General features: G+C 45.7%; 1 protein-coding gene and 3 pseudogenes across 5 annotated transcripts in view; all 4 read left to right on the top strand.

The window, feature by feature from the left end:
* larp1 (La ribonucleoprotein 1, translational regulator) overlaps nucleotides 1-4,588 on the top strand; it is a 149,648-nt gene extending 145,060 nt beyond the window's left edge. For both annotated transcript variants that reach the window (XM_083647755.1, XM_083647754.1), the window contains one exon: nucleotides 945-4,588. In XM_083647755.1, the coding sequence (XP_083503881.1) occupies nucleotides 945-1,172 (228 nt within the window). In that variant the 3' untranslated portion in view covers nucleotides 1,173-4,588. The remainder of the gene's footprint in view (nucleotides 1-944) is intronic.
* A 9,301-nt stretch (nucleotides 4,589-13,889) lies between these two features.
* LOC310777041 (histone H2A pseudogene) lies at nucleotides 13,890-14,539 on the top strand (annotated as a pseudogene). Its single transcript, XR_014554015.1, has 2 exons — nucleotides 13,890-14,446; nucleotides 14,507-14,539. The product of XR_014554015.1 is annotated as a histone H2A pseudogene (transcript).
* Nucleotides 14,540-16,143: 1,604 nt separating this feature from the next.
* On the top strand, nucleotides 16,144-16,578 carry LOC310773670 (histone H2A pseudogene; annotated as a pseudogene). The gene has a single exon. The product of its transcript is annotated as a histone H2A pseudogene (transcript).
* Nucleotides 16,579-19,514: 2,936 nt separating this feature from the next.
* LOC310780840 (histone H2A pseudogene) lies at nucleotides 19,515-20,041 on the top strand (annotated as a pseudogene). The gene has a single exon. The product of its transcript is annotated as a histone H2A pseudogene (transcript).
* The last annotated feature ends 542 nt before the right edge of the window (nucleotides 20,042-20,583 follow it).

The raw sequence follows: 20,583 nt of genomic DNA, 5'->3' as shown, positions 1-20,583 counted from the left end.
CGTAGTGCATACAGGCAGCAGCTTTGTGACTGGGAACTCATGATAAAGCACTTACTTTGAGCTGGTGTTAACGTTAGCCTCTCCAAGCACAACATAGAAAATGCCCGGTTTCCTCAAGTGCCAAAAGCACCAGTTTCCTCTAACGTTATCCATGCCCAGTGCTATTTGTTCACTACTTTCTTTCTCAACTAGAGCCGTATCTTCGCCAGATTTCATAAGGGTTTCCAATCCATTCTGTGTCATGCAGCAGTCAGACTAGAATGCTACCAACAATACAAGACCCACCCTACTCTGCCTCTGATTGGCTGTACACATTGGTTGGGTTGAGAGGGAGAGTCGAGTTACACTCATACCATTGGTAGTTGAAATACTCCTTTGCTTCGCTGAAGATGATTGGTTAAACGAGAACCAAAACAACGTTCCATGTGCAGTGCTGGTGTTTTCTTTCTCCCTGAGGCTACGCCAGTGTTTCAAAATAAAAGCTCTTTCTTATCTCTTTGTGCCAAAAGAAAAATCTTAACAAGGCAGTACAACTGAATCATCAGAGGTCGAGTTGCAGCTTAAGTATTGGAGTACAAACTACATGCAGAGAGTGGGGACTTTGTACTGATAATGCTACTGCTGACAGACAAAAGACATGAATGATCATGCTGAAGGATCCCCTTTACGTTAATGTTGAGTGAATAGCTGAAATTGCATGGCAGCTTAGTTTTCAAACAGTGACTGTTGAAAACCTAAACTGTGTTGTCAGTAAGTAGGATTTTACTGACCAATACTTAACGATTTCAGATGATTGATTAAACTAGTGGTGTCCCATTAGTACGCCAATTAAATGTAGTTTTGAATGTCAACCGAACGAACGATCTATCTGACTTGTCGAGTTCGGTCTTGTATAGTGTTCTCTCAGCGAGCTAATCTCACTCCATGGATGTTTTTGTTTGCAGCCCCCAATGGAGGAAGGAGGCCGCAGAAGACACTCGTCCAGCGGTGACGGACGCCGCCGGCACCCCTCTCTGCCCTCCAGCCGCACCCACAGCCAAGCCAGCTCGGGCCCCAGCCCCGCCCCCACCGCCCAGGGCCCCGCCCCCACCGCCCAGGGCCCCGCGGCCAAGGAAGATGCCAAAAACAACAGCCAGAAAGCCCCCGCATCAGATGCCAACGCGCTAAAGTAACTCCACCAACCCCTGGGCCGCACGGATCAACTCAACTACATCTTCAAGTCGCCGGTTCTTTCCGCGCCACATGAGGGGGGGGGGGGGGTCCAGTCCTTGCATGAGATTTTTTTTTTCCTATGACAACTTGTGATTTGAGGAATCAGGAAGAAAAGTAAATAATAACACTCTGACCATTTGATTTCTTAAGTTTTGGGGGGGAGAAAAAAATACATTTTTTGTCTTTATGAGACAAACGTTGAAGGAATGGATGAAGAGTCCAACACTTTTTTTTTCTTTTTTTTGCAAACCATGGCCAATCCATGCAGTGGATTGTTCAATGGATATTCACTATCCTGGAAATGGATTTTTCTTTTTTTGAGGAAAGAAACTGCAAACCGTGAGGACCCCCCTCTGTTACAGGGACCCCCCCCCCTTTGATCCACACTATCCTGCTGGCTGAAAGATGGGATTCCTCACTCAGATCTCAGATTCACCATTATTATTTCTTCGGCAAGTGGTGGGATTGGAAACTTGGAAATAGTTTGGAAAAATTTGAAAGAAAGATTTGATTTTCTATTGAGGCTGGACATCGAGAAAATATATATATAATCGAACCAAATGATGAAGAGAAAGAGGAAAGCAAAGACTTGTACCAATCCCTCAGTATGGACATGACCATTGAAAGTTGCCTTATTTTAATGGTTTTACTGCTTATAACTTGTGCCCGCCACCTTAAACGTTGATTGTACAGCATTGAAATTACAAATCACGCAATATCGGTCGCCATTTCCAGCAGAGGCCACTATGTGGCACCATGTCTGCCACCCCCCCCCCCCCCCCCCCCCGTCCCCTTCTCACCTTTCTGAACTGTCTTCCAAGTGTCATATGGTCTGTTACAAATCCTTTACTACTTGCCCCTGTGTTTGCAAGTTTGTGGCTTTTTGTGCTAAAACGCTTCAACTTGGATGAAGCTACTCGGCCTTTCCAAAAGGCGTCACTGGGGCGGTGTGGAGGGGGGCAACCCTTCCCACCTCCCTCTGGGTGCTTCCTGACTCTTCTTCACCCCCCAGCCCCATCGGACAGGCTGCATCCATCCGTTCCACATCCATCAATTGAGCACCATTGATGCTAAAGGAATCATCAATCCGGATTACTTGAAGAAACACGGGTTGTGAGAGGAGGGCTGTGACGTCATGCCGCGGGTGCTGCGGGGGAGGCGGGTGCTGCGGGGGAGGCGCCGGGTGGGCTGGTGGGCTTGTAGCAGGGCTCGGACTTCTGGCTTCGCCGTGGCCGGTTCGCCTCTTCCTGTTAGACATAGAATACACATACACACACACACACACACAAATGTATGGATACAGCAACGTTTAAGCTGAATAGGAAACACACACACACAGCTCGGTATCTTGCATCGGTGTGGAAATTAAACATCTAATGGACAAATAAGTACAAGACTGGATTATTCTTACACACTTCCAGTCAGTCTACAGTCAACTGAACTCTAATAATCTAGTGTGGATAATTCAATCTTTATCCAACACTGATATCATCAAATAGAAGAGTGATTTTTTTTCTCCACTAATGTAAATGTGAATTTGACAGATGAAGAGAAATTCTTACAACTCCCTGCTACTTGTTTTATTGTTTATAGAACAGATTATATATTCGCCTTACATGTGTATGTATCTTACTTTTTTATGATTATCTTTTAATGCTTTTTAATTTCAATTTTGCTGTGTTTCTAGCAATGTTATGGAGATGGGGTCTGTCTCAGTGTTGCATATGTTTTTGTCGAAACATCTGTGGACTTCAGAAATGGGAATGTATATTACACAACACAAAAGGGAATATTGACATCAGGGCGTCAACAGGCATCCAATGCAAAAAAGAAAAAAAGTTGACCAAGTTACAGTAATTCATGTTGAAATTATAGATAATTTGCTGAATTTTCGTTCTTTATAGATCACATTGACAAATTGTGTGATACTGCGGAGATGACTCAGAAAACATCAATATCAACTTCATGACTATCAACTATCATGAGCCAAAGCTGATGGTTGAATATTCAGCCCCCAGACATACCTTTCCAGACATATGTAGGAACTAGAAAGTCTAGAAATGCCAGGAAAAATAACTTGATTTATAGGTATGAAAAAGTGTGGGAATTTGCATACAAATTTGGTAAAAAGTCTGGAGCGAACTGTTGTTCAATCTTAATACACCTTCTGCTTCACAGTGACCTGAAATTAGGCTAGTCACAGTGATATTTGTTGTGAATCTTTCAGCTGTAGAGTGATAAGGCCTTGTCATACACTGGAGGCATATTGAGCTTCAACCAAAATCTGTAAACCGATTGAAAAAATTAATGTCTCTGAAAAGTCTGAAATTTTGACTGAAACCTGTGCCTATCATTATTGTGAGTTTTGATCCTTCTCAATCATTATCAATTGGCAGATTAGTTACAGTTCCTCCCAATCTCAGAGTCTAGCCAGAATGGTGACGGATGGTTGTCTACCTATGTTAGGATGTCCAATTGTCATGTCAATGTTTTTGTTTTTAATTTTGTTTCTCTTAAGGCAGCATTGTTGGAAGCAAAAAAGGCAAGACTTGACTGTGTTAAGCTTTTTCTTTTTTTTTCTTTTTTGCTCCTGTCTTGTTGGCTTAACTCCAGGGAGCTTGGGTCTGAGGCATACAATTGGCGTATCACTCACTCAAGATTTTTTTTTCCCATAAACAGTGAATCCTTTGAACTTGTGAGCTGGTGTGTGGCTGCAGACTCGGCGGAGGGCCACCAGGGGGTGTTCTTCCTCAGACGGCCACACTCAGCCCTCCACCAATGTCATCACCACCTCTCTGAACACCCCCACCTCCTTTCCCTGGACTGGGAAGGTGGTTTGAGAGTTTTCGGCCTTCTCAGCGTCGCACCAGAGCTGCTGCTAGCTCCAGACAAACTCTAGGGGGCGCCGCGCCCGCCGCGCAGCAGGTTTTCTCGGACTTGGCCGGACACTGAAGTGATGAATGATGGATTGGAAAGGGGAGGAGAGGAGTAAACAGGAGAGGGAGAGTGAAAGAGCCCGACTTGGGTTTGTGATGTTGCTCAGAGGAATATGGCTGGTTATGATGTCTGGAGACTGGAAAAAAGGACAAGATTCCATAAAGCCATATAAATAAATAGCTGTATATGAACCATTAAAACATCTTAATAGTTCATTACCATTACAATATCCTAGGCTTGTCATGAGGAAAAAAAAGATGAAAATAAGGAAAAAAGGAACAAAAAAATATATAAAATGGAAAAATGTAAAATACTTGAATGAGATATTGTATAATAACATTTAATATTCATAATATCTGCTTTGTAGGCTGATGTGATTCGCTATTAGTGTTATTTGTAATTTGTAGTAATTATGCTTTTTCCTTAATAAAGAAAAAAAACAGACAAAAAAACCTTAAACATCTGTCGTTGAATAATTATTTGTGTGTGTGTGGGAGAGAATTGCAGGGCCATTTAGTGACATTAGTTGATCCCATAAACACTCAATTGTGCTAAGATACTGAATACATTTAAAAAAAATGTCTGAAGCCATTTATTAGTAGTTTCTGACTGGGAAAGTGGGAAAAAACTCCTTTTGATAACTAACGTAATATTATTTCACTTCCATTCACTGAGACTTCCCTGAAACTGCCTGGAGCCCCCTTGGGGAGGCCCACCTCCCACTTTAAAAACCCCTGTTTAGGGTGTTTTCACACTTGGACCCCTTTAAAAAAAACTAACTCGGACCTCTTTAACTCATTGAGTGCCAATGACGACTTTAGTCGTCAATTCATTTAGTGACGTAGAGTGCCATTGACGACTAAAGTCGTCAATTGCGTTTTTTGACGGGGGGATGTCGATCTAAGCCTCTTACATCGCGTCTTACAATATGGGAGCTATTGAATGTGTCTAACCTATTTTACAGAACCCTTAGGTGGTGACAGTGCTCTCCAGATTACAGAAATGTCAGGAATACAGCCTGAAAAAGCCGTGATCAAAGCGAAACCGCTCATGCTGCAGCCCAGAGCCATGTAGATTGCTCTGGCTGCTGCTTGACGGTGCCTGCCAACAGCAATCAATCCGCGCACACAACTGGGCTCCTCTGCCTCTGTCTGTCTGTCTGCATATAGTTTCTCCACACGATTACCCACCAGAAAGGCAGCACCCGACCCCGAAGGGCCAAACCTTTACCTGCAGTCCCGTTTGGCATTTCCTTGTTGCGCTGTGAGCTGTCGCAGGGCTGTCGCGCTGTGAGCCGCACCGCCCGCAAAAACGGAGGCTCCGAAAATAGACTGGGTGCATGTGGGGAGGAGTTTGCAGCTCAGGGGGGGAGAGGGGGGTGGGGCACGCAGGCTCCACAGAACTACACCAGGGCCCGTATTTATCAAGCTTCCTAGAATTACACCTAAGAACACTGCTAAGAGTACACTTATGAGCAAAAAAATTCCCAGCCAAAAGCTGCACTTAAAAGTCAGTTATTATGCATCTCACTCCCTCTTTCAGCGAGGTGTAGGGCTGAATCCTAAGTGTCAATCTCAGAGCTGATTTACGACAGGTGTGTGTGTGTGTGTGTGTGTGTGGTGACAGGTGTGTGTGCCGTAAAGGGAAATGTTGATGACGCAATTCCAAGTACACAGGAATGGCCAATCGCTGAATGGAATCCCTTATGCACGAATATCCTAAATAGAGATGATTCAACAGTGAAATGCACAATGGGAGTGTAGCATATATTCACCAATAATTTCAGAAGAAATTATCAACAAAATAATAGGATAGCTGTTGGAGAAAAATATAAGTTCCATGCCATTTCCTAATCAATAAGCTATAAGCTATAATTGCATACACATAATTAATGCTATGAGTCATACCACTCCTGGGAAGCCAGCTATTTGCATGAATGCAGTTTGCTTCTGTTGGATTAACCGGGGTGTAGTTGGAAAGTCAATGAAGCGCATGACAAGGTGAGGAGCAGTAAGAGCCATAATTGTTTCCATTACAATCCTACTTATGGATGGGTGATGGCCCCAAATCATCAGTTTTACACTGTTGCATTTTTCCAGTGGCTAGGAAGCATAGCATCATGGTTACCTTCAGTTCTGCTGTTATGGCATTGCTGCGAAGGGTCAGTGGTGTGATGATGTCCCTAATCAAATCGGTCACATAGATGATGCCCACTCTGTCTAATCGATATCGTTTGATCAACTGCTCGTTGTCAAATAATTCAAGTACATCCTTCCGCTCTCTGAAGATTCGCGCACGTCTCTGTCTCCTGAATGCCATGATGTCAACATTGCCCTGCTGGCAACTCCTAACCACTTAGGACACCTCCTGAGGACTCCTAAATAGCTGGGGGAGTAGGAGTGTTTCCTAGTCTTAAGAAGGTTGATAAAAAGCTTTTATTCTTAAGTGTGAGAGTAGGACTAAATTTCACAAATTATCAGCACTTACGACTAAAATGGCACTCTGAGACACTTGATAAATACGGGCCCAGGTCACTACATCAGAAAATATTAGCTAGAGTCAGTGAATGTGCTTGAAATGCTGCATTTCAGATGATTTCACAAAAGGCTGAATATCTCAGCTTCTAGATAGAAATTCATGTTTTTGCTGTTTTTGACCTATCTTCTCCGGCTGATAACTAAAGAACGGAAAATGGTATCTTTTTTTTGCTGATGATACAATAGAGTCTCCTTGTTCTTTTTGCGTGTTCGGTGTTTACATAGTAATATCACACAATATTCTGTGGGCCTCGAGAAATCACTGAAAACGCTCTGAAACTCTGGCACTGGGAGCGTCCGTTCTCCAAAAGTGGCTGGCACTCAATGAGTTAAATGGACCAACAGAAAAGGGACTGTTATTTTTGTGTTCACATTGTCAGTTCATTTGAAAGAGGACTTTTTTCTATTTGTCTTGTACTATATTGTATGTATTCGATAAAAGAAACAAATCTTTCAAAACCTTCAACATACTATCCTACATTAAACCAAGTTCTGTTTGCAACACAGAGTTGCCTTAATAGGCACATTGGCATAAGAGGTAGAACTCAGGCGATACACTGAAGTTGTTATGAGCAAAGAGCAAACAATGAGATAAGTGAACCAAACTCAGACCACCTCCTGATGAGGTCTGTTTGGTTCACTTCAGAGGGGTTTGAGTTCTGTTGGGAGTGTAACTTCACATTAGGTGCAAAAAATGCTGACTAAGAGGTCCGAGTTCACTTGGAGGGCTGAAAGGGACCAAGTGTGAACACACCCTAGTCCTTTTTAAACTAACCAAAAGAAAAGAGATTTAGTTCTTTTTACGTTCATTCCGTTAATTTGAAAGAGGACTCAGTTCTCTTTCTGGTGTATTCAGCTCTGTTCACACTATTCGGAGTTGCACTGGAGCTCAGACCTTTACGGCTTTGGATTATGGGTAGTTTCACTTGGGACAGGATGGCTGTTATACTTGTCTTGGATAAAATAAACATCTTTCAAAACCTTTATTATTGCTACATTAAACCAAAGGGATACGCCAGCATTTTGAGAGTTTAGGCCATTTGTCATATTGCCATTATCAAAAGTAGAATGTAGATGCCTTTATTTTCACTTTGCCTGCAGTACAAACAGCAGTAGAGCTCTCACTGCTACTTAGCTTAGCCATTGTAGTGCTAAGCCTTACCGCTGCAATGGCAGTCTATGGAACAGCTGCCTACTCCTGTCTTGGGCGACTGCCTACTTCAGTCACCCAAAATACACATTTAAACAACGCCAGCAAAACACTCACATGTACATGTTGGTCCCTGTGCTGTGGAAGACGTCCTGCATCGTTCCTGTGCCTAAGACGCCGTGGCTCCAAGGACTACAGGCCGGTGGCCTTGACCTCGCACATCATGAAGACCCTGGAGAAACTTGTCCTGGAGCAGCTCTGGCCCATGGTCGTCATTCTATTATTAGCAGTTATTAGTATGAGTTGTCCCAAACAAATGTTACTATTTCACAGCTCATCAAACAAGATATCAAAGACATCAGGTTATCCTCTGAATCTTACCCAGCTATTGATGACAGAATCGCAAGAGGCTGGCATCAGATTTCTTCCGGATACTCTTCGCACGCTTCTGGAAGAACTATTTGCTGGGACCAAAACTCAAGCCAAAGTAGCAGCAATTGGACAAGCAATGATACAGGCAACTAGACCAAGAGTCATGTTAGCACCACTTCAGTTTGGGTTGGGCGTGCAACTATATCACCACTTTGCATCCCGATTCCTCATTGACACTCTTCATCATCTTGGGTTTTGTTGCTCATACCAGGAGGTGCACCAGTTTGAACGAAATGCGGCCAAGTTCCATGGAACAAACATTCCTGACCTATCAACAGAGTTTGTCCAATATGTGGCCGACAATGTCGACCATAACATCCGCACACTTGATGGGCTTGGTACATTCCATGGTATGGGGATGATTGCAGCCATAACTCCTGGAATTAGATCAAGGCAGCAAATCCCCAGGGTCAAGGCTACTTCCTTGGATGTGGCAATGGTTGGAAAGGTACAAGTACGGTACCACAAAGACGTAAGGCAGGATTTGATGGCACTGACCTACCAGAAGCTTGTCAACCTTCAGGTCCAGAACAGCTGTGAAAATCTTGATGTCCTGTGGAAGGCATCCATCCTCTTTGGGTCTCCCAGACCTGCATGGTCAGGAATGATGCAGTTTGTGCATAATGGTGACCACCCTGGCAAGGCGGCTGTTATGTTTCTGCCGATGATCGATCTGAATCCCAGTGATACCACATGCATATTCTCGACCCTGACATTTGTTAGTGAGCATGCACGACGCCACAATGTCACCCCAATAATCACTTTTGATCAGCCACTCTGGTGGAAGGCTCTCATGATTATCAACTCTGAGCCAATCGAAAGTGATCTGAGACGAATAGTCTTACATTTGGGTGGCTTCCATGCAGAGATGAGCTTCCTCGGTTGCATTGGACACCTGATGGCCTCATCTGGGCTACAAGAACTGCTGAAGTTGATCTATGCCCCAAATGCAGTAATCCACATGATGTGTGGCAAAGCTGTTGCGCGAGCAGTTCGTGCACACTCAATAGTCGATGCAGCCCTCAATGCACTGATGCTAGCAAATGTGTTCAATGTCCATCTACCACAGCAATCTGGAAATACAGGCAACAGTAGGGATGGAGAGTCAGAGTCAGCCGAAGCAGCTGCAAGGCCGCTGGATCCTCAGATAACAGATGTAAGCAGAGATGCGGACTTGGACGGAGCTTTTAAGATCTATGAGAAGCTGATGAATGGGACTATATCTGCTGAAGAAGTCTGTCTGTCTGATGTTCTAGTGAGAATCAAAGACCGCCTTCAGAAGCACATCGAGACCACCAAGAAGTCCTCTAGAACTTCAGCTCTCTGGGTTCAGTACATGGACATGCTAGACATCCTACGAAAATACATCAGTGCAGAGCACACTGGAAACTGGGCCTTACATCTGCAGGCTATCCAGGACATGCTACCATATCTGGCAGCATCAGGACACAATCTTTACACCAAATCTGCCAGAGTGTATCTTCAGCAGATGCACAACCTCAAGACTGAACACCCAGAAGTCCAACAACGTTTCGAGGAAGGGTTCCACGTGATTCGGCGAAGCAATTGCCTATGGGCAGGTCTCTCACCTGATCTGATCATTGAGCAGGTTCTGATGAGAAGTTTAAAAACCAGTGGTGGGCTCACACGGGGGCGAGGGATGACGGAGCAACAATATCTGTTGTGGCTGCTATCGATGCCTGCCTGTGCAGAAGTAAACCAGGCAATGGAGGGATTCACGGTGGTCAACTACAACACTGGAGAGCAGAACAAAGACATGACCAAAGCAAGGCAAGCCCGTGACTGGAAGGACACACTGACCGTTCTCAGTTATCTACAGGAGCGAAATCCATTCAGCAATGACCCTAGTCTGCGGAACATTGCCACAGGGGAGCATGCCCTTTCCACCGTCAACGTTGGCACTGCAATACTAAAGTCTATGGATGGACAAAAACCTGCTGAGCACGCCTTCAAGAGGAAGGATCAAGCTGTCACTCTTGGCATGAAGTCTTCTGTAAGGATCGATGGAGATCAAATTCAAGTTGATCCACAGCTTCTCTTCCAGAGACTGGTCATAGTGGCACAGAAATGCGATGAACTCGCGTCAGCCCTGAAATATGAGCTATGTAGCTATCCCCCAGCCCTATTTGATTCCTCTCAACTGCTTCGAGAAGCAAAGAAGCCAGCCCTTGCCGATGCCAACTGGGGTCTTATTGGGCCTTCTGTTCCAGCAGATAATGTAGTTGATGGCAGCCAGTAGGCTATGTCTTGGATGGTGGAGCACTTCTTCAACGCATCCCATGGTCCCATGGATCTACTTATAAAGACATATGCCACCAGTATACGGAGTATGTTAGGAAGAAGTATGGCAAGGCTGTAGTGGTGTTTGATGGGTATGAAAGTAACAACACAAAGGACATGACACACAACAGACGGTCAAAAGGGAAGATTGGCACCACTGTGACATTTACAGCCGACATGATTGTCACAATGCAGAAGGAACAGTTCCTGGCTAACAAGCAGAACAAGCAGCAATTTCTTTCCATGCTAAGTGAAGAGCTGCAGAAGGCAAACTGTGAGACATACCATGCCTCAGGAGATGCTGACCTGCTGATTGTGCAGAAAGCTGTGCAGTGTGCTACCACCAACACTCTTGACACAGACCTCTTAATCCTGCTCTGCTACCATGCTAGCCTGGACTCCCATGACCTGTTCTTTTGTTCTGAGTCGAGGAAGAACACAAAGAAGCCTCGCATTTGGAACATCAAGGCTACGAAACAACTACTCGGCCCAGTCATATGTAAGCACATCTTGTTCTTACATGCAGTTCTTGGATGCGACACTACATCTCACCTGCGCGGGATTGGGAAGGGAGCTTCGCTCAAGAAATTCAAAGAAAGCGCCATATTCCGAGAGCAAGCCGAGGTGTTCTATGCACATTCAGCTTCCACAGATGATGTGGCAGAAGCAGGAGAGAAAGCGATGGTAATTCTCTACAATGGAAAATTAACTGACACCCTGGACTCCCTCCGATATCATCGGTTCTGTGAGAAGGTGGCGTCTAGCTCTACTTTCGTTCAGCCACAGGTCTTACCACCAACATCAGGAGCAGCAAAGTATCACAGCCTGCGTGTGTACTTGCAAGTACAAGAATGGAAGGGGTCTACAGATGGACCTCGTCCTACAGAGTGGGGATGGCAGAAGTGTGACGAGGGGTTTGTGCCAATTCAAACAACCCTACCCCCTGCTCCTGAAAAGCTTCTGCGGGTCATCAAGTGCAACTGCCAGGCTGACTGCAGCACCCTGAGATGCACATGCAAAAAGAACGATATCGAGTGCACTCCGGCGTGTGGAAACTGCAGGGGATCCAGCTGCACTAACTCAATACTGATGCCCTGTGACGAGGATGATGATGACAGTGTTATGTGATGATGTGATCATAATAAATTCTCATCACTTATATCCTGTATGTGTTTTTTGCTTCAAGGAGAAAAAAAATAAAATAAAAAAATAAAATGTTAAAAAATAAATAAATAAAACGTTTTTGGTAGCATCATATTTAGGTCATTTTCAAAACTTTCCCTTCATACACTTTAACACTTTTTTCCTTCATTGAGGACATATTGAGGATACAAAATCAGTTGAGTTTGTTTTTGTTGCAATTAGTGTGAGGTCAAGTGACATTTTTACTGGACTAATAGGGGACGAGCCACGCCCACCCATGCATTCGGACGGAGGCTGCTCACTGGCGCATGAAGCCATCATGGGTTTTTTTTCTTCCTGGTTTTACTTCCTGACCATGCGGCCCAAGGCGAAGTGCGCATGCGTGCCATGACGTATTCCATGACGTCTCCCACCCCTCCCACCCATGGATGTAGATGTAGATGAAGAAAATACACCCGTATACGGCTCTTAGTGGCTTCTGAAGAAAAAATGCCCCATAAACAATTATTTGATAATTAAAAGAGTCGTTTTATACTTTGAGTGACACCCGGAAAAAATTCCCCTGGGTTTAACAGCTGCTGGGGTTCCCATGCAAGTGGATCGGAATTTTCCTTTCTGGGCTGCATGGCGTCACGTGACTTGCAATACAGAGCTTCGCCACCATGTTCAAATGGCTTCACAGCCCAGCACTATTGCTGGGGGCTTGCTTGAGGCGGACAGGCATGGAGGCAGCCATTATTGTTTTGCCAGTGGGGTTCCTGGTTGGCCGGTTACGATGTCAACTACGAGGCAGGTCGCTGATTGGCTGCAAACAAGCTCCCAGGGCTGGAGGCCAGATGGTCTGGTAGAATGAAATGAAATGTGAGTTCACGTGACCGGGTGGTTTACCAGGCTGTCTGAGATGATCTCTGTGTACTTAAATTATGTTCTACTGTTAATAACTCAACTCAGCCTGAGCAGAGCTTTCATTAGAGCCCAATATGAAGGCTCTATGACCATTTCCAAAATGTGACCTTTTGGAGCTGAAGATTCATGACCATGTTGGATTTACAGGTCAAAAATAGGTCAAATCGTCAAAACAACATAAATTCAAAATTTCTCAAGCCACAAAGTCACAGAAACCATGTATTTTGCAGCATTGTAGGTCAAACCATTGAAAAGGTAATTTCCAACAAAGCCGATGGTAGCCATTTTGGATTTAGGCTCTGAAAACTTGGCCCACATTTTCGCGAGAGGCATGGGGCTAAATTTGTTTTTTTAACCTCATAGATGACAATTAAACTGAGAAACTAACTTCCGCTCACGGAATTGCTCAAAATGACCCAACTAGGCTGGCTCCATAATGGTTGGGGAAAAAAAAAAAAAAAAATCTCAAAAAGTATAAAAGGTATAAAAAAGATGAATGAGAGAAATAAAGGACTAAAAGTGGTGACCTGTTTAAAGTTTGAATGGAGTTTGTAGCTTAAAGTATGAAGGAGTATTTAGAGTTCAAAGTGGGCATGGTTTGACCATTCCTCCCATAGACTTTCATTGTAAAAAGGTGTTTTTGGTAGGATCATGTAGGTGATTTTCAAAACTTTCCCCTCATAGTTTTCCTTGGGACTTTTTTTTCTGTCATTTAGAGCATAGCCTACTGAGGAGACAAAATCCATTGAGTTTGCTTGTGTTGCAATTAGTGAGACGTTGAACCCTATTTTTACTGGACTATATATGCATGCCGTGTTAAAGTTGTGTGAACAGTTTTTTAAATGTAAACAGAGTCAACCGGCTAGAGTCGGACACTCAAGCCTCCCAAAGCTCACGCTCCATAGGGTTCCATTGCCGTTGCCACCCAGTGACGCGGTTTGTTTGTTTACCAAAATGCTGCTCGGCTGATCCCTCGTATTTGAGTTGCGAGATTCTGAATTATTATTATTATTATTTTTCTTTCTTTCTCTCTTTTTTGTCATAAGAAGTTTTACTTTGAAAATCGCAGACGCTGAAGGGCGGAAAAAATATTGTTGCTGCCAGAGCCATATTAACTTGACACCTGTCCTGGAATGACACCTGTCCTCTTCTCTGATTGGGCGACGATTTAGAAGCTCCACCTGAGCAATGCACAAGCAGCTCAACACCAATATAAACCCTTTCCCGACAACTGCAACACATTCTTTGATTTAATCAGGAAGAGAAGAACATCAAAAAATGCATGGACGAGGAAAAGGCTGCGGAAAGGCTCGTGCCAAAGCAAAGACCCGCTCATCTCGGGCCGGTCTCCAGTTCCCGGTCGGCCGTGTCCACAGGCTGCTGCGCAAAGGAAACTACGCCCAGCGTATCGGTGCTGGAGCCCCGGTGTATCTGGCGGCGGTGCTCGAGTACCTGACCGCTGAGATCCTGGAGTTGGCTGGAAACGCTGCCCGCGACAACAAGAAGAGCCGCATCATCCCCCGTCACCTGCAGCTGGCCGTCCGCAACGACGAGGAGCTCAACAAGCTGTTGGGCGGAGTCACCATCGCTCAGGGCGGCGTGCTGCCCAACATCCAGGCGGTGCTGCTGCCCAAGAAGACCGAGAAGGCCGCCAAGAAGTAACCTGCACCAGCTTGCCCCACATCAAACCAACGGCTCTTTTAAGAGCCACCCACTCACTGACAAAGAGCTCTCCTTAAAAGTTAAGACTTGTTCTGTCACTGTCACTATTGAAAGCTTTGTCTGTGTGATAATATTTTCATGAATTCTGCTGCTCAAACTTGAGCATGTGTTCATATTAAGAGTGAAGGGTTTTCACCCCACAAACAACTGACAAAGTTGCAGCCAGTCTGTGCCAAAATTCTACTGTTATAACATGGAATTATTGTAAAAAAGAAGAAGCTTGAATTAGGCTACTATATTATGATAAAGCCTCAAACATAACATGCAGAGCAGACCCTGAAATAATCTGCATCATGTTTAAAGCATCCCACAATGTCATGGTTGTTTCTATAGTTAGGCTATTGTTGGTTTGTTAATGTCATGCATGTTTTCGTTGTGAACGTTTAAAACGCGGGATATTTTAAATTTGAATGTATGACGTGAAAGGGTGTGTGTGTGTGTGTGGGTGTGTGTGTGTGGGGGTGTGTGGGTGTATGTGTGTGAGGGGGGTGTGGGTGTGTGTGTGTGTGTGGGGGGGGGGGGGTGTGGGTGTGTGGGGGTGTGTGTGTGTGTGAGGGGGGTGTGGGTGTGTGTGTGGGGTGTGTGTGTGTGGGGGGGGGGGGTGTGGGTGTGTGTGTGTGTGTGTGTGTGTGTGAGGGGGGTGTGGGTGTGTGTGTGTGTGTGTGTATGTGTGTGTGTGTGTGTGTGTGTGTGTGTGTGTGTGTGTGCACGTGCGCACGCATGCATGTGCGAGTGAGAGAGAGAGGGAAGGCGAGCAAGCTGTCGGTTGCAACAGGATGAGAAACAGAATGGTAACAGGAAATATGTAGGCTACAGTCTGGATGAGCTGTCTTTAGGCTACCCCACCCGCGCGCCAGCTGCATAACATTTTGTGGGCGTTCCCAGACATGCGACTGTCTCTATTGTTGCTGCCAGAGCCGTGTTAACTTGACACCTGTGCTTGAATAGTCTGGGCACGCTTTACACCGCTTTTGGCATTAGGGGCGTAAACCAAGGAAACAGGAAACAAGTGCGCCAAAAAATCTTCTTTGTTGCCGTTAGCTTGACGTGGCGATGTTACGTTAGAGCCTGATAAAAAAAATGCTTCTGTATTGGCTTAAAATAAGTGATATACGAGGGATCAGCCGAGCAGCATTTTGGTAAACAAACTGCACCACTGGGTGGCAACGGCAATGGAACCCTATGGAGCCCAAGTGGCACGAGGCGTGAGTGTCTGACTATAGCCAGTAAACTCTGTTTACATTTTAAAAACTGCGACAGTTCACACAACTTTAACACGACATGCGTATATTATGAGCTACTTCTGCTCTCACTCAGAATGTCAAAATATAAGCGATGTGATGTATAGTTTTTGAGATATTAACGTTTGTTTGACACAACTCATACTATTAACTGCCGCAGGGTTCCGCATTTCTGGGTGGCAAGTGACGTCACGCTGATCCCTCAAATAGTGAATCTGCAATGTTGTTGTTCAAAAACTTTGTTCGGTACGTCCATCTTTTGTTTTGTTGTTTGATTTCCTTATTCTGTTTCGCTGCTTGTTTCCTGTCTAGGGCGGGGTCTAGGCCGGAAACAGGCAGAGTGACAAAATCCCTTGTAAACGGAGACCAGGCTCTTTCTCCCCGAGAAGAGCCTGGTTACGCGAGGTTAGTCCTTGAATGACACCTGCCCTTTTCTCTGATTGGGCGACGATTTAGAAGCTCCACCTGAGCAATGAACAAGCAGCTCAACACCAAAATAAACCCTTTCCCGACAACTGCAACACATTCTTTGATTTAATCACGAAGAGAAGAACATCAAAAAATGCATGTACGAGGAAAAGGCTGCGGAAAGGCTCGTGCCAAAGCAAAGACCCGCTCATCTCGGGCCGGTCTCCAGTTCCCAGTCGGCCGTGTCCACAGGCTGCTGCGCAAAGGAAACTACGCCCAGCGTGTCGGTGCTGGAGCCCCGGTGTATCTGGCGGCGGTGCTCGAGTACCTGACCGCTGAGATCCTGGAGTTGGCTGGAAACGCTGCCCGCGACAACAAGAAGACCCGCATCATCCCCCGTCACCTGCAGCTGGCCGTCCGCAACGACGAGGAGCTCAACAAGCTGTTGGGCGGAGTCACCATCGCTCAGGGCGGCGTGCTGCCCAACATCCAGGCGGTGCTGCTGCCCAAGAAGACCGAGAAGGCCGCCAAGAAGTAACCTGCACCAGCTTGCCCCACATCAAACCAACGGCTCTTTTAAGAGCCACCCACTCACTGACAAAGAGTAATCCTTAAAAGTTAGGACTTGTTCTGTCACTGTCACTATTGAAAGCTTTGTCTGTGTGATAATATTTTCATGAATTCTGCTGCTCAAACTTGAGCATGTGTTCATATTAAGAGTGAAGGGTTTTCACCCCACAAACAACTGACAAAGTTGCAGCCAGTCTGTGCCAAAATTCTACTGTTATAACATGGAATTATTGTAAAAAAAAAAGAAGAAGCTTGAATTAGGCTACTTATGATAAAGCCTCAAACATAACATGCAGAGCAGACCCTGAAATAATCTGCACCATGTTTAAAGCATCCCACAATGTCATGGTTGTTTCTATAGTTAGGCTATTGTTGGTTTGTTAACTCATTGAGTGCCAATGACGTCGAACGACGTCAATTCAAATAGTAACGTAGAGTGCCAATGACGTCTAAAGACGGCAAATGCGTTTTTTGACGGTGGGACGTGGATCAAAGCCTCATGCATCTCCTGTACAAATATGGTGGATGTTGAAGGTGTACAAGCTATTTTACGGACCCATTAGGTGGCGACAGTGCTCTCCAGATTAGAGAAAGGTGAGGAAAAACAGCAGAAGAAGCCCCGTGATGAAACGGAAACCGATGCTGGAGCCAGAGCCGTATAGATTGCTCTGGCTGGAGCTAACGTTAGCTGCGAACAGCAGTCAATCCGCTCCCACAACTGAGCCCCTCTGTCTCTGCTGCATAGTTTCTCCACACGATTAGCCGCCAGAAAACCAGCACCCGACGCCGAAGGGCCAAACCATTCTCAGCAGTCCGGTTTCAGCGGTTTGGCTTTTCGGTGTTGCGCTGGGAGCCGGCGCACAAAAACGGAGCGCTCTGAAAATAGACACTGGGTGCGTGTTAGGCTGTGTGTTAGTGTGGGGATGAGTTTCTCCCAGCTCCGCCGGTGTAACGTCGATTTTTGCTACCCGTCGAGAACTGCTACTTTGTGATTCTGCGCGTGCGCAAAGCCGATTTTCCAAGTTTCATCGCCACGCCCATAATTTTAGGGTTAGGGTTAGGGTTAGGGGTAGGGTTAGGGGTAGGGTTAGGGTTCGGGTTAGGCTTCGTTAGCCCTAATCGACAGACAGACCCTATCGGTTTATGCGGCGGTAGCATTTTTCGACAAAGCAGCAAAAATCGACGTTACACCGGCATGCAGGCTGTGTGTTGGTGTGGGGGTGAGTTTCTCCCAGCTCTGGCATGCAAGCAGTGTGTTGGTGTGGGGATCCCAGCTCCATGCAGAGATTCGTCGCCTGATGCAGGTAGCAGAGATTTGAGCAGAGCCACCAGAGACACAGAGGAGGAGTTTGCAGTTGAGGGGGTGGGGCACGCAGGGCACCACACAACTACACCACGTCACTACATCAGAAAATATTAGCTTCAGAGTCAGTGATGTGCTTGAAATGCTTCATTTCACAAAAGGCTTATTATCTCAGCTTCTAATTTGAAACGTCTGTTTTTGGTGAAAACAACCTATCTTTTCCGGCTGATAACTAAAGAACGGAAAATGATATCAATAAACTTTTTTTTGCTGATGATACAATAGAGTCTCATCGTTCTTTGTGCGTGTTCGGTGTTTACATAGTAATATCACACAATATTCTGTGGGCCTCGAGAAATCACTGAAAACGCTCTGAAAGGGCTGGCACTGGGAGCATCCGTTTTCCAAAAGTGGCTGGCACTCAATGAGCTAATGTCATGCATGTTTTCGTTGTGAACGTTTAAAACGCGGGATATTTTAAATTTGAATGTATGACGTGAAAGGGTGTGTGTGGGTGTGTGAGGGGGGTGTGGGTGTGTGTGTGTGTGTGTGTGTGCACGTGCGCACGCATGCATGCACGAGTGAGAGAGAGAGGGAAGGCGAGCAAGCTGTCGGTTGCAACAGGATGAGAAACAGAATGGTAACAGGAAATATGTAGGCTACAGTCTGGATGAGCTGTCTTTAGGCTACCCCACCCGCGCGCCAGCTGCATAACATTTTGTGGGCGTTCCCAGACATGCGACTGTCTCTATTGTTGCTGCCAGAGCCATGTTAACTTGACACCTGTGCTTGAATAGTCTGGGCACGCTTTACACCGCTTTTGGCATTGGGGGTGTAAACCAAGGAAACAGGAAACAAGTGCGCCAAAAAATCTTCTTTGTTGCCGTTAGCTTGACGTGGCGATGTTACGTTAGAGCCTGATAAAAAAAATGCTTCTGTATTGGCTTAAAATAAGTGATATACGAGGGATCAGCCGAGCAGCAGTTTGGTAAACAAACCTCGTCACTGGGTGGCAACGGCAATGGAACCCTATGGAGCCCAAGTGGCGCGAGGCGTGAGTGTCTGACTCTAGCCAGTAAACTCTGTTTACATTTTAAAAACTGCGACAGTTCACACAACTTTAACACGACATGCATATATTATGAGCTACTTCTGCTCTCACTCAGAATGTCAAAATATAAGCGATGTGATGTATAGTTTTTGAGATATTAACGTTTGTTTGACACAACTCATACTATTAACTGCCGCGGGGTTCAGCATTTCTGGGTGGCAAGTGACGTCATGCTGATCCCTCGTATAGTGAATCTGCAATGTTGTTGTTCAAAAACTTTGTTCGGTACGTCCATCTTTTGTTTTGTTGTTTGATTTCCTTATTCTGTTTCCGCTGCTTGTTTCCTGTCTAGGGCGGGGTCTAGGCCGGAAACAGGCCGAGTGACAAAATCCCTTGTAAACGGAGACCAGGCTCTTTCTCCCCGAGAAGAGCCTGGTGACGCGAGGTTAGTCCTTGAATGACACCTGCCCTTTTCTCTGATTGGGCGACGATTTAGAAGCTCCACCTGAGCAATGAACAAGCAGCTCAACACCAATATAAACCCTTTCCCGACAACTGCAACACATTCTTTGATTTAATCACGAAGAGAAGAACATCAAAAATGCATGTACGAGGAAAAGGCTGCGGAAATCCTCGTGCCAAAGCAAAGACCCGCTCATCTCGGGCCGGTCTCCAGTTCCCGGTCGGCCGTGTCCACAGGCTGCTGCGCAAAGGAAACTACGCCCAGCGTGTCGGTGCTGGAGCCCCGGTGTATCTGGCGGCGGTGCTCGAGTACCTGACCGCTGAGATCCTGGAGTTGGCTGGAAACGCTGCCCGCGACAACAAGAAGACCCGCATCATCCCCCGTCACCTGCAGCTGGCCGTCCGCAACGACGAGGAGCTCAACAAGCTGCTGGGCGGAGTCACCATCGCTCAGGGCGGCGTGCTGCCCAACATCCAGGCGGTGCTGCTGCCCAAGAAGACCGAGAAGGCCGCCAAGAAGTAACCTGCACCAGCTTGCCCCACATCAAACCAACGGCTCTTTTAAGAGCCACCCACTCACTGACAAAGAGCTCTCCTTAAAAGTTAAGACTTGTTCTGTCACTGTCACTATTGAAAGCTTTGTCTGTGTGATAATATTTTCATGAATTCTGCTGCTCAAACTTGAGCATGTGTTCATATTGAGAGTGAAGGGTTTTCACCCCACAAACAACTGACAAAGTTGCAGCCAGTCTGTGCCAAAATTCTACTGTTATAACATGGAATTATTGTAAAAAAAAGAAGAAGCTTGAATTAGGCTACTATATTATGATAAAGCCTCAAACATAACATGCAGAGCAGACCCTGAAATAATCTGCATCATGTTTAAAGCATCCCACAATGTCATGGTTGTTTCTATAGTTAGGCTATTGTTGGTTTGTTAATGTCATGCATGTTTTCGTTGTGAACGTTTAAAACGCGGGATATTTTAAATTTGAATGTATGACGTGAAAGGGTGTGTGTGTGTGTGGGGGGGGTGTGTGTGGGGGGGTGTGGGGGGGTGTGGGTGTGTGTGTGTGTGCGTGTGTGTGGGGGGGGGGTGCGTGCACGCATGCATGCATGCGCGAGAGAGAGAGAGGGAAGGCGAGCAAGCTGTCGGTTGCAACAGGATGAGAAACACAGATGGTAACAGGAAATATGTAGGCTACAGT

Source organism: Poromitra crassiceps (assembly GCF_964638095.1).
Source record: "Poromitra crassiceps genome assembly, chromosome: 1".
Taxonomy (NCBI): Eukaryota; Metazoa; Chordata; class Actinopteri; order Beryciformes; family Melamphaidae; genus Poromitra; species Poromitra crassiceps.
The sequence above is the reverse complement of the archived record's forward strand: the minus strand, read 5'-3'. Positions and strand labels throughout refer to the sequence as shown.